This window comes from Vigna angularis, chromosome 8, assembly GCF_016808095.1.
Source record: "Vigna angularis cultivar LongXiaoDou No.4 chromosome 8, ASM1680809v1, whole genome shotgun sequence".
Lineage (NCBI taxonomy): Eukaryota > Viridiplantae > Streptophyta > Magnoliopsida > Fabales > Fabaceae > Vigna > Vigna angularis.
The window spans coordinates 17,984,465-18,000,873 of record NC_068977.1 but is presented as its reverse complement, the minus strand read 5'-3'; the positions used below and the strand labels follow the sequence as shown (position 1 = coordinate 18,000,873).

Here is a 16,409-nt window from a genome sequence, read left to right as displayed (position 1 = left end):
CCACCGCGTTTCATATTATGACTGATGTACAAAAGTACGTCATAATATATCTAACTTTTATTACAATTTTGCCACCGGTCAACCTATTATGAGTGACCTATTATAATGGATGGTTTTCACCACTCATAATAGGTCGTTATAGTATGCTATTTCTTTCACTAGTGAAAGAGTAGAATTGTGTTCAAGCCTGCAAAAAAAAATCTTGTACCACCAAAAAAACCTACCAAATTTTATTGACAAAGCACTAGCTACCTGCACCAAAAACAAACGAAAATTTGCATAAAATCAGACACTTAAATGACGATGCCTTACAATAATTTACTACAAAAGAAAAATTATAACCTGAATGTGTTCACCACTAATTCTACGAACGCTTCAAGAGTTCAAATAATTCCAAGCACCATTTCTTGAGAGAGAAGGTTGACGCCGGTGAGTTTGCATTGTGTGACGAGGATTTCCTGCAATTGATCGATCTGGTTATGAAAGAGATCTCTCTATGAAAGAAAAAACTTTTGGAACGATTCCGGAGAGTTCCCAATCTCCTTCTCCGCAAAATCTTCATTCCACGCATCCATCGGTTATAACGAAGATCGAAGTTCCCTCGATGCAATGTGTAGCTACACGCATTTAAGTTAAGGTGATTGAATGAATCTCAATGTTTCTCTCTGGTTTCCAGTTCGGAACGGAACTGGTTAGGGTTTGGCTCTGAGAATGAATGAGAATGGAGGAGAAGGAAGGAGGGAGAACGAAAAAATAATTTCGAACCAGAAGAGAAGAGAAAGTAATGCGGGAAAAAGAAACTAAATATGTAAAGTAATCCATATCTATTATAATATTTAACCGATATAGATCAATAATCTATAGTTGTTTTAGGGTGAAGGTATGAAACAAAGGATTTTCTATACCTATAAAGTTATTTGTATTTTATTACAATATTGTCATTTTATTACTTTTTATACCTGTTTTTATTATAATCGGTGTAGAAAGGTTTCTCATATTTACAAAAACTACCACCACGCCACTTTCTATATGTGGTGGATTTCAACAAGTATAAAAAATTGCTATAAAAAGTATATTTTCCACTAGTGCACTGATCATCAAAGTATGTCATATATGTTAAAATTATATATACACAGAAACCTGTTGTTTACTTGAGGAAGTAGTGGATCATGAATATATCGTTTCTTAATTATACCGTGTACTGGTATCTGTTGATGAACAATGCCAAGATCCTCTGATAGAAACAATATCAATGTTGCCCCTAAAAATTCCAGTAGCTGATTACATAGTTAATTTACACATGATACCATTCCATTTATACCATGTTGCTTACTACATTATACCCATTTCCTAATCAATTCAAGGTTACCATACACATATCATAATTTATGAAATGTCTTAATTATACACTTAAAAGTAAAGTAACTTTCAACATATATTTCTTGACTCATGTAGTCAATTCATCACATATACATAGTTTAATCATATTCTAACACACATAACAGTCTCTTTTATGAATGATCAACCAAAGCATAAAACATATCACTCATATAACAATTTCATACTATCAATTAACAAAAGAAAGTATAATTGGTTTCCATGAAAAAGAATACTCTCATAGGTAAAAGATTCACAACAATTAACAGCATGAACATCAACAACTATACACACAACTCAATAAAGCTTCCCTTAAACCCAAGACATTTAGCCCAATTACATCATATTAGCAATTCACCGATTACCTAAAAAGAAGCCAAAATATCCCCATAATATCACCTTCTTTTTACGGCAAATTGGATGTCCTAATTGAAAAATAGATGAGGATTTATTTAGGTTTTGGAAAAATAGGTATTACAAGTCGAAGCTAGAAGTGCACAATGCTTTACGATTAGCGGTAAAGCTTGAAGCTTCCTTCTACTCCAAGGACTCACTTTTGTTCTTTGTTCCTCTAGGCTTCTTCTTGTCGCCGACATCGTCATTCTCGGCATCACCATGGTTAGGGATATGAGCTTGGTTGGTTTAGTCAGAAAGTGGAGCAAGTTTTCTCTAAAAGGGTTGTCAGCGAAAAATAGAGAGATAACGATTGTGTTGCCCTATTCCGGCGCGTTCTAGAAGAAAACTCAAGTGAAGGTTGTGAAGGATAAGTCATACACTACGAAAAATGAGAAATTGAGATGCAAAGAAAAGTAATTGAGATGCGAAGCTATGGACGCTCGAAATGAAGCTATGGAGGCGCGAAGTGAAGTCTAAAGGCAGTGGAAAAGATGAAAATGTGGAGAAGATGAAAACATGAATTGAAAGCGCGAAGAAGTAGGGTTGCGAAAAATATTTGCAACTCTGACGGTTTCATTAAAAACTACCGACAATTTTTTCCAAATAAAAAAAATAAATTAATCTTAGTCGCGGTTTCTATAATGAATCGTCGAAAATTTTTTAAAAAAAGAAAAATAAAATATAGTTGTGCTTTTAATTTATAGTCACCGAAAATTAACCAAGGTTTTTAAAATTGTCGGAAGAAAACCTCCACTATAATCTATTATTTTTGTAGTGCTTGAGCTAGCTTTCATCATTTCTTTTGGGTTGAAGATTATCCGATGATATAAGCATTAAGATGAAGTAGAGCAAATAAATGATGATCTTTCTTAAACATACTCTTCTTCGTTTTCTGTCCTACTTTCTTTATTTTTCACCTTTTCTGATGGAATCCTCCTTGACGTAGTCCTCCTTTTCTATTTTTACTTTTCCTAGCTTAGCTCTTAAGGAGCATGGGTTACTATAAATACCCAACTCCTCTCTTGTATTAGCACTTTTGAGATTAATGAGAATTGAGTTTTCTGAATTAGAAACTGTTCTCTCTTGAAAGTCATAGGCTAGAGAGTCCAAGGACTCCCTCTAGCCACCTTCCAAGCACCTTTCTCACTCTCATATTCCATTTTCCACGGTGCTGCCTCTCCTCCACGCTACCTCTCCTTCGCTGCCACCTCATTAGAGCATGCGTTAGCGCTCTACCTCACATTCTTCATTCCATCACGCCTCAGCCACAGTCATTTGCATTTCACTCTCTCAATAGCTCCTCGGCCATCAACCACATCCTCTTAACCGTTTTGCTTTGGTTTCATCACAGATTCCAGGTTCAACCTCTATTCTACCTTGCTTCCGTCATTGCAACCCTAGATCCAGGTTTTCCACCGAATCTCATCTTCTCCTCTAGGGTTTCGTCTCACTTCCTCCTTCATTTCAATTATTCCTTCATTTTTCACCGAACAAACCTTATTTCCTCCGTTCATCCTTCTTTTCCAACGTTCAATCAGTTGTTTGAATCGATTAATCGGTTTATATTGAGTCTCCTCACCCTTTGAGGGTTTCTTCGTGTCCAATTTAAGTTTTCCACTCTTCGATCTCCGTTTTCCCCTTCAATCTCGAGTTTCCTATTCCATTCCGCTGCGTCTTCACTCGTCGGAGAAGTTTCGAGGAGTCCGAATCGAGCTCGCACAGCTTCGGTCGTCAGCTTCTCGGGCGTTCGTCCATCAAGTGGTATCAGAGCTTTAGTCGTCCATGCGTCAAAGGTAAGTATCGTGTTTCTGTTTCCTTCGTTGTTTGAGTTTTGTTTTCTTGATTCGGTTCTGTCTGAGTCATGTTTCGTTCATTTGATTCTGAGTAGTGTTTATTTTTGTTCATTCTCCGCGTTGTTTTATGATTCCATTATTGTCTTGTGTTTTTTTCGCTTTGTCTTGGTTTTGCGTTTCTGTTTCGCCTCTCTGTTGTGTTTCATTTTTCTGAGTTGTTCATCATTTTCCTTTACTGTCTTGTGTTTAATTTTTGTTCGTCATTGAATCAATTCAATATTTCTTTTCTGGTTTGATATTGAATTAGTTTGTGTTTCGTGCATCTTATTTCAGTGAAATTTGTTTTAATGTGTTTAGGTTTCCAAATTCTGATAAGGTTTCTTGATCTGCGCTTGTTATGCTTTGAGTCTTATTTCATTTTATTCGGTGAATCCAATTTATTTGAGTCTTTCATTTTCTGAATCTTATCCTGTCATGTTTAGTCTTGTTATTTTCTTATTTTGTCATTTTAAATATGTGTTTAACTGGGTTAGTATTCAATTTCGTGAGTACTTGAAGTTAACCTTGGTGTAATTTCTATCAAGCCTCAAAAGCTATGACTCATTCGAATGAATAAGCTGGCTGACAGATTTCCATTGGCAATTTTGAATGATTGCATTGTCTTATGTGATTTGAGCCTGGATGTTACTCATAAATGCACACCATATGAGCTATGAAAAGTTTAACTAAGAGCTCGGGTGTTTGTACTTGGCAGTAGTTAAAATTGACTTTTGATTTGCAAGTTTCCTTTGAAATCAGTGTTATCTGTGAACTAAGTTTGGTTCTATAAGTTGAACTGCTAGCCAGTAACAAGTACACATCTCATAAGCAATGAAATTCATGGCATAGCTTGGTGGTACTTTGTGAAAACACAACATTCTCTTGTTTCAATTACACCGAGATTGAATTTGTCTTAGTGTCTTGTGTGTGTGGTTGTATTCTATTCTTAGTATTAGATCATTACTAAGTTCTAACATCAGTACATCGTAGAGTCATTGTGTCTGAGTGCTTTAATTTCTTTTCTGCAGAAATAAATTTGATTTGACTTGTGTTACTGCACCTTTGTGTCAAAGTTGTTCTGGCTTAAAATTTGTAAGTGGTTGATGATTAAGTCCACAAAAATATGCATCACATCAGCAGTACTTGTAATCTTGTACAAAATAACCACTAAATCTGTGATTTGAATTTGAACCTAGCAGTAACACTTGTAATTGGAGTTGATTCTACTGATTTCATTGTAAAACAGTGCATAAGGCTGAAATTAACAATGTTAGATGCTGCACTACAATTCTGAAATAAAGTGAATCAGTTTGAACATTTGTTTACAAAAATTCTGCAATTTGTTCTTGATCTTTTTATTGGTTTTGAAATCTACTCTAGAACTGATCTTAGGATCCTGTTTGAGTGCTCACATTATTCAAAGCTTTGTTTCTTGCTTGTCTTGGTTGATAACTCTGGTTTTGTCTATCACATGTGCAATCTATTCTGCTGATCTTAATTTGAAGCTTTTACTTGCTTTATTCATCTGATCTAGAGTTGTCTTAAGCAATAGATCTGTTGTTCTGTCATTGTTTTGTGGTTGTCCTGTTCTGTTCTGGTTTCTGATTTCTGACTTTAGCCTAGCCATTCTTGATTGAGAAGCTGTTACACTTTGGTTTCTGGAATTTGAAAGAGGGTTTGTGTGCTTGGTAGCATCTTAGGTGGTGGTGGTCTGAAAGACTCTCAAGCCTTGAACTGCCAAGGGAGAATCTCCCTTCCAAACCTTTCCATTTTGAGTGCTTTAAGTTTTCAAAGTGAAGCCTGAGTGTAGTGAGTTTCGTGAGGCTAATTTGGCCTAATTCCTTGGCACTTTGAAATAGAGAATTCATTGTTAATCTAACTGTTTTATGATTGTTCATTGTGCAGGAAAAGAAATTGGATCAATTAGATTGGAGCAGTTGTGATTTGCTTAAACTGACATTGCATTCATTTTGGCTTATAAACTGTTTGCTGAAATCATTGAGATATTATATGTCTGAATGTGATTACTGATTTCATGGTTTGCTTACAATTGTTGAAATCTGTTGAGTCCTTATTAGCATCATCACTCTTTCTTTGTTGAGATCATTTTTCCAAATGCTTATAGAAAATATTTTTCTAGTATTAATCACATGCAGATTTCAGTTTTGTTCAGATTGATTGAATTACATCCATTGCATCTGGTTAATGTCCATTCCTATTTGTATTTGCTGGATTTGGGTTTGCTTTTGTATGCAGAGATGAACCAGTGCAGGGTGGCCAATAGAAGTTGAGATTAGTTTAGAATGAGCATGAGTATAGCTTGAGCAACCAGTAGCAGCCATCTGAACTGAAGGGAGTTTCTTTCACCTTAAATTGCTTTTGTTTTGGTTGAACTATTCTTGCTATAATGTTGAATCTGGTATGACAGTTTTTGTACACTAGGATTAGCCAATCTGAATTCTGAATTGGAATTGTTCTGCATTGCATTGGATTAATCTGATTTTGATTAATTTGGAATGATTGTTTAATCAGTTTGGTTTCAGCCTTGAATTACACCCATTTGCATCTTGTTTAATATTCATTTCCCATTGGTACCTTGCAGGAATTTGGTGTGAATTTTTAGTGTGCAGAGTTGATGTGTTGGGAGTTTAGTTGGAATTACACACAGTTAGAAGCAGTTGTGATCTATTAATTTTGGAATGAATTGTTTGTGCAGATTTCAGTTGATGAGAAATATATATAGCTAGTGCAGCGTCTTGCAATTTGAGAGCAAAAGCAATTCTATTAGCTGCCAGGATCAACAAGTGCACACGTGAAGGCCAGATAATAAAAGGGAAGTTCTTACTGTTATGTGTTTTCATTGTGCAATTTGTTCTAGCTAAGGAAATTTTGATTGCAGCTCTGTGCATTTACTTTTGTAGGATTGAACTGGCCTGGAAAATTCAAGACAATTGATTCCAGAAGCAGCAAAGTTGAGCAACAAAGCTGAATGAAGTGGACTAGGATGAACAGGACCGTAGCATAGGATTGTTGCTTTTGTAATTGTTTTTTCTTCAATTTGTTTGTAATAGGCTTGTGTTAGCCTACTGTTAGCTTTAGCTTTTGTTTTGTAAAAGGGCCTTTTATAAAGTCCAAGTTCTTTGGAAGAGTCCTTGGTGCTCTTTCAAAATCTTGGCAACTTTATACTTGCTTTAATTTTAGCATAGCTAGACAGGTGAATGTGTCTGGTAAGCCAAAGCTACAAGCTTCACCATAGGAGTAGACTTTAATATTGACTTGATTTGTGTATCTCGTAGGGGTCATTAGAGTCTGCTGGTTTCTTAAGTGTTTTTGCTTGATTTGATATGTGTTTCACGTTTAGGGGTGATTTAGGCTAAAATGGATTAAACTCTAAGCCTTATCACATTAGAGTCCGAGAGTCTAGTCTTTTAATTGTGCTTAATTGTTTGTGATTGTTTGAGTTGTGTACTTTGTTTCTAAAGGTGATTTTAGTTTAAGGGGTAATTAGTTAGTAGCCTAAGACATTTCTGGCAAGGCAAGACTTGGTACTTAAGCAGCTCTTTAGCTCACCTCTCTTACCTGGGACTTGTCTAAGTGAAAGTTTTGAACCCTTTAGATTAAGAAAACTTTTAAAAACAAAGATGTCTTCTTATGGTTCATATAGGTCTTCTAGGTTAGATAAAGTTGATGAAATGTTTAAACAAGCTAGGAATCTTCCATCCTTTGGTAAAGACATAGGTGCATTAACATACCTAGCTTGGGAAAAAGAAATTGATAAAATAAATCCTTGGTTTTGTGAAGAGAGTGAATATTATGTTCTTAGTATATATCTCTCTAAGTTAGAAGAGCATGCAAGAGAGTGGTGGAATGAAAGACAATATCATGTTAGGAAAGGTAGAAAGTCCTCCATACGTGATTGGCATGATTTAAAAGCTTGCATGAGAAGAAATTTTGTGCCTTCAAGCATTAAAAGAAACCTAGAACTAATTAGGGATTGCATTGATGATGGAAAATTATTTCTTGAGAGTTTAATTGATCATGGGTTTCTTCGTAGAGAATTAGAATTTGGGGCAAGACTTAAGGAGATCAAGGATAAGAAAAGGGAAAGAGAGATTGAGAGAAAAGAAAAGGAAGAAAGGAAAGAAGAAGAGAAGAGAGAGAGAGAACAAATAGAGAAAAGAGAAGAGAGAAGAAGAGAGGAATTAAGAAGAGAAGACGAGAGAAAAGAAGAAAAGAGAGAAAGGCAAGAAAGAGAGAAGAAAGAAAAGGAGAAATTGTTACTGATGACAAATCCTATTCTTTCAAAGACTGTGGAACCTAAAAGGGAAGGTTTCCAAATCATTACTTCTTTTCCAATAATTGATTACTTTTCAATTTTTGACTTCTCTTTCAAACCAATTGTCATGAAAACATTTTCAAAATATGACAATTCAAATCTTGAGTTATTGTTATCTTTAAGAAAACAATGAACTCAAGATAAAATTGAATTTGGACTTCTAAAATTTTCGAAGATTACTAATCAAAGCATTAGAAGTTCTTATTCTCTTGTTTTTAAAGAAAAATTCTTTCTTGGATTGATATTAAACCGAAGATTTATTTGATGTGTATTGCAGATTCGTGTTTGATCCAGGAGGAAGAAAACTAGATCTAAAAGAATAAGGCCACTCTAAGATGGCCATGCTCCCAAAGATTGTGTGGAGCTTCTTCATAAGGCCATTGTCAGATTTGAGGACAAATCTTTTCTTAAGAGGGTGGGCATGATGGAATCCTCCTTGACGTAGTCCTCCTTTTCTATTTTTACTTTTCCTAGCTTAGCTCTTAAGGAGCATGGGTTACTATAAATACCCAACTCCTCTCTTGTATTAGCACTTTTGAGATTAATGAGAATTGAGTTTTCTGAATTAGAAACTGTTCTCTCTTGAAAGTCATAGGCTAGAGAGTCCAAGGACTCCCTCTAGCCACCTTCCAAGCACCTTTCTCACTCTCATATTCCATTTTCCACGGTGCTGCCTCTCCTCCACGCTACCTCTCCTTCGCTGCCACCTCATTAGAGCATGTGTTAGCGCTCTACCTCACATTCTTCATTCCATCACGCCTCAGCCACAGTCATTTGCATTTCACTCTCTCAATAGCTCCTCGGCCATCAACCACATCCTCTTAACCGTTTTGCTTTGGTTTCATCACAGATTCCAGGTTCAACCTCTATTCTACCTTGCTTCCGTCATTGCAACCCTAGATCCAGGTTTTCCACCGAATCTCATCTTCTCCTCTAGGGTTTCGTCTCACTTCCTCCTTCATTTTCATTATTCCTTCATTTTTCACCGAACAAACCTTATTTCCTCCGTTCATCCTTCTTTTCCAACGTTCAATCAGTTGTTTAAACCGATTAATCGGTTTATATTGAGTCTCCTCATCCTTTGAGGGTTTCTTCGTGTCCAATTTAAGTTTTCCACTCTTCGATCTCCGTTTTCCCCTTCAATCTCGAGTTTCCTATTCCATTCCGCTGCGTCTTCACTCGTCGGAGAAGTTTCGAGGAGTCCGAATCGAGCTCGCACAGCTTCGGTCGTCAGCTTCTCGGACGTTCGTCCATCATTTTCACTCTTATCTTTTTAGGTGATCTTCTTTCTATGGACTTTCTTGAGAGATTATCATTGGACAACAAGTAGATTTCAAGATAGGCTTCATAGCTTTTTTTGATAGCTTGATCAATCTCAAGTCTACTATGTAGGGCAACAATTCTTTCATAAATGTAGCTTGAACGATCCTTCTTCGTTAGATAATTTTAAAGATTCCTTCTTATTTCTCCATGTTTCTTTATTTAAAGCTTTTGGACAAAGGTTGGTGTTGTCTTCCTTGTCCATTTACATCTCTATACTGCATCACGAACATCTACAATGTCATCTACTCTCGTATAACCAAAGAGTCATACCATCATCTCACAAACACAAACATACCAAACAACGATAAGCTACCATTAAAACAACTCAAAATGTAAGAACAGTAATAAACATAACATATCAAACCAAACATCTAAATAACATCACCATCACCAAGCATGCAAGACTATTGTCTATCTCTTGTACCCTACCACACATACATATTCTTTCAAAGAGGGTGGTTCGATTCGTCTCGTCCTCACGGGTAAAGGTCTCGTTTCCCTACTCCTTACGGACTTACAAGTAAAAATGACGACGAATCGCACACCGGGCACTATACTCAGCAACAGGCCAGAGCCAAGGTGAAACTTCCCTTCTCCACTGTCTCGCACTTCCATCAACAGTCATAAGATACAACCACCATATCAATTATCAATGATAAACGAGAGTCATCCAAAACAAGCACGAAACATGGAAAATAGCTCAGCCTGAAGTCCATTACTCGGCAACCACTAGAACCTAGCTCTGCGTAACGTAACACAGCTTGACAAACCACCCAAGTGATCTGCCACCAAGTCCATCAGCTCGACCAATGAATCCCCTCTATTAATCGATTACAAATACTCGTAATCGATTACACTCATGTTTTATAAATAAATTCTCCTGATAATCGATTAAAGGCAACTTGTAATCAATTTATAGCTACAGGTAACACGAATAAAACTCCTTTGTAATTGATTATCATCACTATGTAATTGATTACAATAATTTGAAATTGAAAGTCGTTTTATATTCCAACGACTTCAACGTTACATAATTGGTTACCATTTCTTGTAACCAATTACATCATGATAAAATCGTGGAAACATATGACGATTTCAACTTTTCAAATATTACAGGGGTAAAATCGTCTTAGAGATACATGATTTCTTCATATATAAATTTTCTATTCTTATAATTCTTTTAAAATTTGCCTGTAATATATAAAACAAATTTGTTTATTCTCATATAAAAAGACCACAACCTAAATGATGAATATTTAAAAATGTGATTATTTTAAATATATATATATATATATATATAAGTATTCTAAGGATTACGTATTTTATAATAAAAATGTGAAATAGATAAGTATTAATATCATTTTTATAAAATAATTTTACACAAAGTTCAAATTTAAAAAAAAATGTTGAATTAACGTACATAGATTATTTTTAATTATTATGATTTTTTTTGGAAATATTATTATAATTTAATTTAGGTAGCATATGAGATGAGATTTTTTTTTTAAAAACAAATTAAGGTATTAACTTGTGAAATAAGTAAAGAAAAACAAAAACAATACGCGGAATACAATTTTAATATTTGAATTCTAATAAAAAAATCTCTTTATTGATTGAAGTTGATGATGTTTTCCCTGCAAATTTTTTTATGATTCTCACACCTAAGTATATAAAATCGTCTTAGAGATACATGATTTCTTCATATACGAATTTTCTATTCTTATAATTCTTTTAAAATCTTTTTGTAATATATGAAACAAATTTGTTTATTCTCATATAAAAAGACCAAAACCTATATGATGAATATTTAAAAATGTGATTATTTAAAAAAAATATATAAGTATTTTAAGGATAATGTATTTTATAACAAAAAATGTGAAATAGATAAGTATTAATATCATTTTTATAAAATATTCAAATTTATACAAAATTAACGTACATAGATTATTTTTTAATTATTATGATTTTTGTGGAAAGATTATTATAATTTAATTTAGGTAGCATATGAGACGAGAGATTTTTTTCAAAACAAATTAACAAATTAAGGTATTAACTTGTGAAATAAGTAAAGAAACACAAAAACAATACGCCAACTACAATTTTAATATTTGAATTCTAGTAATAAAAAAATCTCGTTTATTGATTGAAGTTGATGATGTTTTCCCTACAAAAATTTTTGTGATTCTCACACCTAAGTACATAAAGAACATGGATAACTTGAATAAGCTATGATAACTATGGAAACCTTTCAAGGATCTAAAAGCTAATTTCCTGAGCACATGCACCATCTTCAAATCCAAATACTCTTCCTCTTGTTTCCCATGTCGAGATCTAACCATTAATGAAAACTACCCATGTTGAGGCTGGAAATCTTTGCTTCATCTTCCTTTGTGGGGTTTGGAAGTAGAACAATTGCAAGTACGGCACTTATGGCGGCCGCTGCAGCGCCCAACACGAATGCGGGCAAGTTGCCACCACCAAACAAAGCATCCCATGGTCCACTAATTGCTGATACAATCATCTGTACAAATAAAATATATAATCTTTATTAGATGATGATGTATGAAGTAAATGGATTGTTGTATACGTTGTATTCTATAATACTTGAAATAGTTATGACAGAAAGTAATTAGATGAGAATTGTAACCTGAGGAATCACAATTGAAACATTCAGAAGACCCAAAGATAATCCTGAAAGTTTTGAAGCAAACAAAAAGGTTACACATTTTTTATTTAGGCTTAAACATTTACTCACCGCTTCTTTTGGTTCACCTTAAAATAAAAAATTTAAAGTTAAATCTCAAAAAATAAGAAAATAAGAAAATGGTAATTTTGTATATACCTTGTCCTGCACCTGAGTTGTTAGAATAGATAGAGGCCAGAGCAAAGGGAACACTATACGTAACCTGGATACAGAAAGAGTATTAATAGTTGTAATTCGACAAAAGACCCTTAAAAGTTGTTTGAAAAGATAGAAAGCTTACCGCAAGAGGAATACCAAGGACGCAGAAGAAAGCTAAGGATCCAATTTTCACATCCATGGAAGGGTTTCCAATGAGAGCAGGGTTATTGGCACGTTGTCGCTCAGCGACTCTTGTGATGAGCACGGTCATTGCTAAGCAAACTGCGAGAATAACATTAACGATTGCCCACAACCACTTGACTCCACCAACCAAGCGACCCAATGGTTCTACACCCAAAGACGCCACAGCCAACACCACTGAATTCAACATGAGCCCCAAAGAACCAGCATGCACACCAGCATCGTATGCCTTCTGACCCACATCACCGCCGTACACCTCACGACCCATCCAGTCAGTGTCGAACAACACATAAGGGAACCACGCAATCCATGTGATAGCTGTCACTAGCATCAACATCCACATTGGCTTCTCCAGTCCTTTGAATGCAACACAACACTCTCCGTAGAAGCACGAAACTTGTGTCTTCCCATCTTCTACCTTCACCTCCTTTGGTGCCGGTGTGAACTTAGGGTCGTTCACGCAAGTCAGAACGATAATGCACAAAACAAGAAGAAGAACGATTGAGAAGAAGAAGCAACTCTTTAGGTTTGCACAGAATATGTTGCATGCCTCGGTTTCAGTGAAAGGGAAGATCTTGTGGAGATCGTTATAGGATCCTGCGGCATAGCCCAGGACGTTGCCCACAGCCATGAAAAATGAGAAGAATGCGTTGGCGGTTCTCGTTTTTTTGGGATCGCCGGCAGCCAAGTCACCAAGGAAGGCACGACATGGTCCCTGGAGCATGTTGTTGGCAACATCTAAGATCCAAAAGCCGACGACGAAGATGGCAACGGCCCGTGGACGAGTTTTCTTTGTGATGTCATCGCCGGCCATGTGTCCTATATCGGAAGCATAGCCAATAAGGATAATGGCGATTGCGACAGCTATTGCGCCGGCGAGGATAAATGGACGGCGACGGCCAAAGGAAGATTGGCAATGGTCACTGCTGTAGCCTACAATAGGCTGAACTAGGAGGCCAGAGATGGGGCCACAAAGCCATATGAAGGAAGCCCAAACGTGTGGAACTCCTAGGGTTTGTACATATGGTGTGAGGAGGGAGAGTTGTAGAGCCCATCCAAATTGGATTCCGGCGGCAATGGATGACACTGCCACCATTTTTCTCAGAGGACTCGGTTCTTGTTTTACTTGCTCCTCCATTATTACAACTTTATTAAAGTATTTTATTACTTTAAATTACAATGCAACTTTTCTCAACAAACATCAGTAACTATCACATTTATATACTTCTTGCTACTTTCAATTTTAGAACTACAAAAACAATTATAAAAAAGTTTACTTTTCTTGTTACCTAAAGCATAGCTTTAGGTCTTTCTAATCTTGAAAGAGTCTCCTTTTCTATTTTTGTTTTTCAAAGGGATAAATAAAATAACATTTATGTTCACGACCATTCTATCTTGATGATTGTATGCAAATTTTCTATTTATTATATATTGATTTGTTTCTAAATTTATTTTTTTGGAATTATTACAATTATAACAACCCAAATTAAAATTTTACTTTTCTTTCAACCAATAAAATTACCTAATGCATAGCTTTAGGTCTTTCTAATCTTGACCCAGTCTCTTTCCCTATTTTTGTTTTTCGATGGCTAGAAAGGACAACATCTATGTTCAGGAGCACAATATCTTCATTGCTGTATGTAAAAGTTCTACTTATTATATATTATTTGTTGCCGGAACATAATGGTGCCCATCATTCTTATAATTTAATTTTCCATGACAACCAAGATATAACATAATCTCACAAATCATAACACTTTGAAAAGCAAAGATCTTATCATAATACAACTCACACACCTTATACAATATTTATTACATTGCTACAATTGAGTTTTCTCATTTTACATCTTATTATAAAACATAAAACTTAAATATATAATATTATCATTTAACAATATAACAACGTACATACATTAATATTTTTGAATTAATATTTTTGAGTTCACCTCAAAAAGTTTTATTTCAACAATGTAACAACATACATTAATATTATCATTTAAATATCATTATTAATATTTAATCAAATAAACCATTTAAACAACAATAATAATATTACTATTATTATTTAAACATATTTGAAGTAAACAACCTCAAATAAAGTTATACACGAATTTGACAACATCAAAGAAAGTCATGTTCAAGACATCAAAGAAAGATGGCAACATCAAAAGTAAAATTTGTTTGAAGATAACAACACCTAGGCGAATATTGTCCAAAGTTGACAGTGCCAAAAAAATGTTTGCCTAAAGACGGTGGCACCAAGGCAACACAAGTCAGAAAGACTATTTCGAAGCAGCGAATAACCAAATTATCTAAGAGACCTCAGTCAGATTAGTCACTAACAGAGCTCAACCAAATGGCCAAATTATCTAAGAGCTCAACTAGATTAAACGCTAAAGGCACTAGTGCAGTCAGACAGTGAAACCACCTTGTCGTCGCCTATCCGCGCCGCGACACCACTATCAAACACGCACCAGCCACCGCGAGACTTCAACTGTGTCCTCCATCAAACCTAAAATGCAGAAAAACATCACGACCCCAAAAATCGCGAGTTTGAATCGCGAACGTCGCGTACATCAAAACCGCGACCTTCACCACCATCCATCATCTTCACCACAGCACCACCATGAACAACATCCGCGTCACCTTCATCGTCCTCCACCGTCAAAGCCACCACTGCTAGCATCATCAGCAAAGCAGCCGCCGCAGGAGCAAAGGGGGAAGCGCTCTCCCAATCTGAAACCCTAATTGGGTGAGAAAGAGGGATGCCACGTGGCAAGCTCTCATTGGCCACGTCCTTCCTTAGTCAAAACTTGTCAACAGAAATTGAATCTGGTCAAGGTTGGTCAAACAGGGGTTCTGGTACAATTTTGGAGAATTCTAAAGGGGTAAAGTGTAGATAGAGGAAATTTCAGGGCTTATGTGTAATTTCTTAAATTCAGAAAAGCTAAAAGATAAAATTCAGTTGTTGAATTAATTTAATTTGAGAATATCAACAGAAAATATCTTCCAAATAATGTTATAATTATCTAAATCTTTTAGTTATTTGGAAGATATAAGATAAAAGATTCTATCAATTGAATATTCAGAGTCCAAGCCCACTCGGAAGAGGTCGAGCGGAGCTCCCTTCCTTCCGACTCTTCTTAGAGAAGGGCTTCTCTCCCTCCTTGTGAGCCTTTCTCTTCCTCTCAAAGGGGATGGTTGAGGTGGTGGCCACCTCCGATGACTGCTCAAGGAAAATGATGGGGTTGGGTTAAGGTTGGCTGGCTTCAACGGTCCCCGCGGCCTCCGCCCAGCAATGGTTACTTTGACGGGAGGGGGCGGAGGTCGGGGAGCCCTACCAGCCGAGGGGGAACCCCTCGTCTCTTTCCTCCAAGACATAAAGCTGGATTTTTGGGTAACCAGAATCAACACAATGCTTGAAACGAAGACACAAACTTAGCTAAGTTAACATCAAAGCACTAATCAAAGTAATCAAACAAAACTACCATACCGAACGCCATTTGGTCAGAATCCTTATGGCCAAGGCATTCAACTAAGCCACGGGTAAAGAGGTGGCAAGGCAAACTATTAATGGTCCTCACGACCTCTAAGTCCATTGGATTCAAACGCTCGACCGAATAAGCCTTTATTTTTCGAGGATCCCCCGTTCAATAAAAGGGGAATAGGGGATGTTCAGCTTCGTCGTGGAATTCTGACCTATTGGTCTCTTTTATTATGACCTTAAAATATTTGTCCTTAAAATTCTTAAACGAATCTGAATACGGCCTTAATAATACTCTATCCATGAGGGACGTCAAGGATACCCAACCTCGCTTAGGAAGGGGACAGACGTTGAAATAATGTAAAAGGATGGGGACAGTAGGTTTTATTCCTAAGGTGGAACACATTGTTGTGAATGCGTGGATTGAAGCCTAAGCGTTCGGGTACAATTGGGAGGAAGCGACATTCAGCTCTCGAAGGACGACCGACTAAAATGCCGTGAAAGGCACCCAAACCAAAACCTGATTGAACATATAGGTATACACGAAAAAATAGTCATCCGCACTCAACTCTTTCTCGTGAAACACTCGCTCGTTCTTTCGGCTTACGCCCAACCGTA

General features: G+C 36.2%; 1 protein-coding gene across 1 annotated transcript; it reads right to left on the bottom strand.

Moving 5' to 3' along the window:
* Window positions 1-11,386: 11,386 nt before the first annotated feature.
* Window positions 11,387-13,479, bottom strand: LOC108318703 (sucrose transport protein SUC8). Its single transcript, XM_052867290.1, has 4 exons — window positions 12,249-13,479; window positions 12,107-12,170; window positions 11,912-11,955; window positions 11,387-11,785 (listed from the first exon to the last, which is right to left on the bottom strand). Exons 1-4 carry the CDS (start codon window positions 13,443-13,445, stop codon window positions 11,603-11,605), a joined length of 1,488 nt encoding a protein of 495 aa, XP_052723250.1. The 5' UTR covers window positions 13,446-13,479; the 3' UTR covers window positions 11,387-11,602.
* Between the last annotated feature and the right edge of the window lie 2,930 nt (window positions 13,480-16,409).

Coding starts and splice junctions, on each gene's coding strand:
- LOC108318703 (XM_052867290.1), bottom strand. CDS start 13,445: ATGGAGGAGCAAGTAAAACAAGAACCGAGTCCTCTGAGAAAAATGGTG. Junction 12,171..12,248: donor TCCTTGGTATTCCTCTTGCG/GTAAGCTTTCTA, acceptor TTCTGTATCCAG/GTTACGTATAGTGTTCCCTT. Junction 11,956..12,106: donor CAACTCAGGTGCAGGACAAG/GTATATACAAAA, acceptor CAAAACTTTCAG/GATTATCTTTGGGTCTTCTG.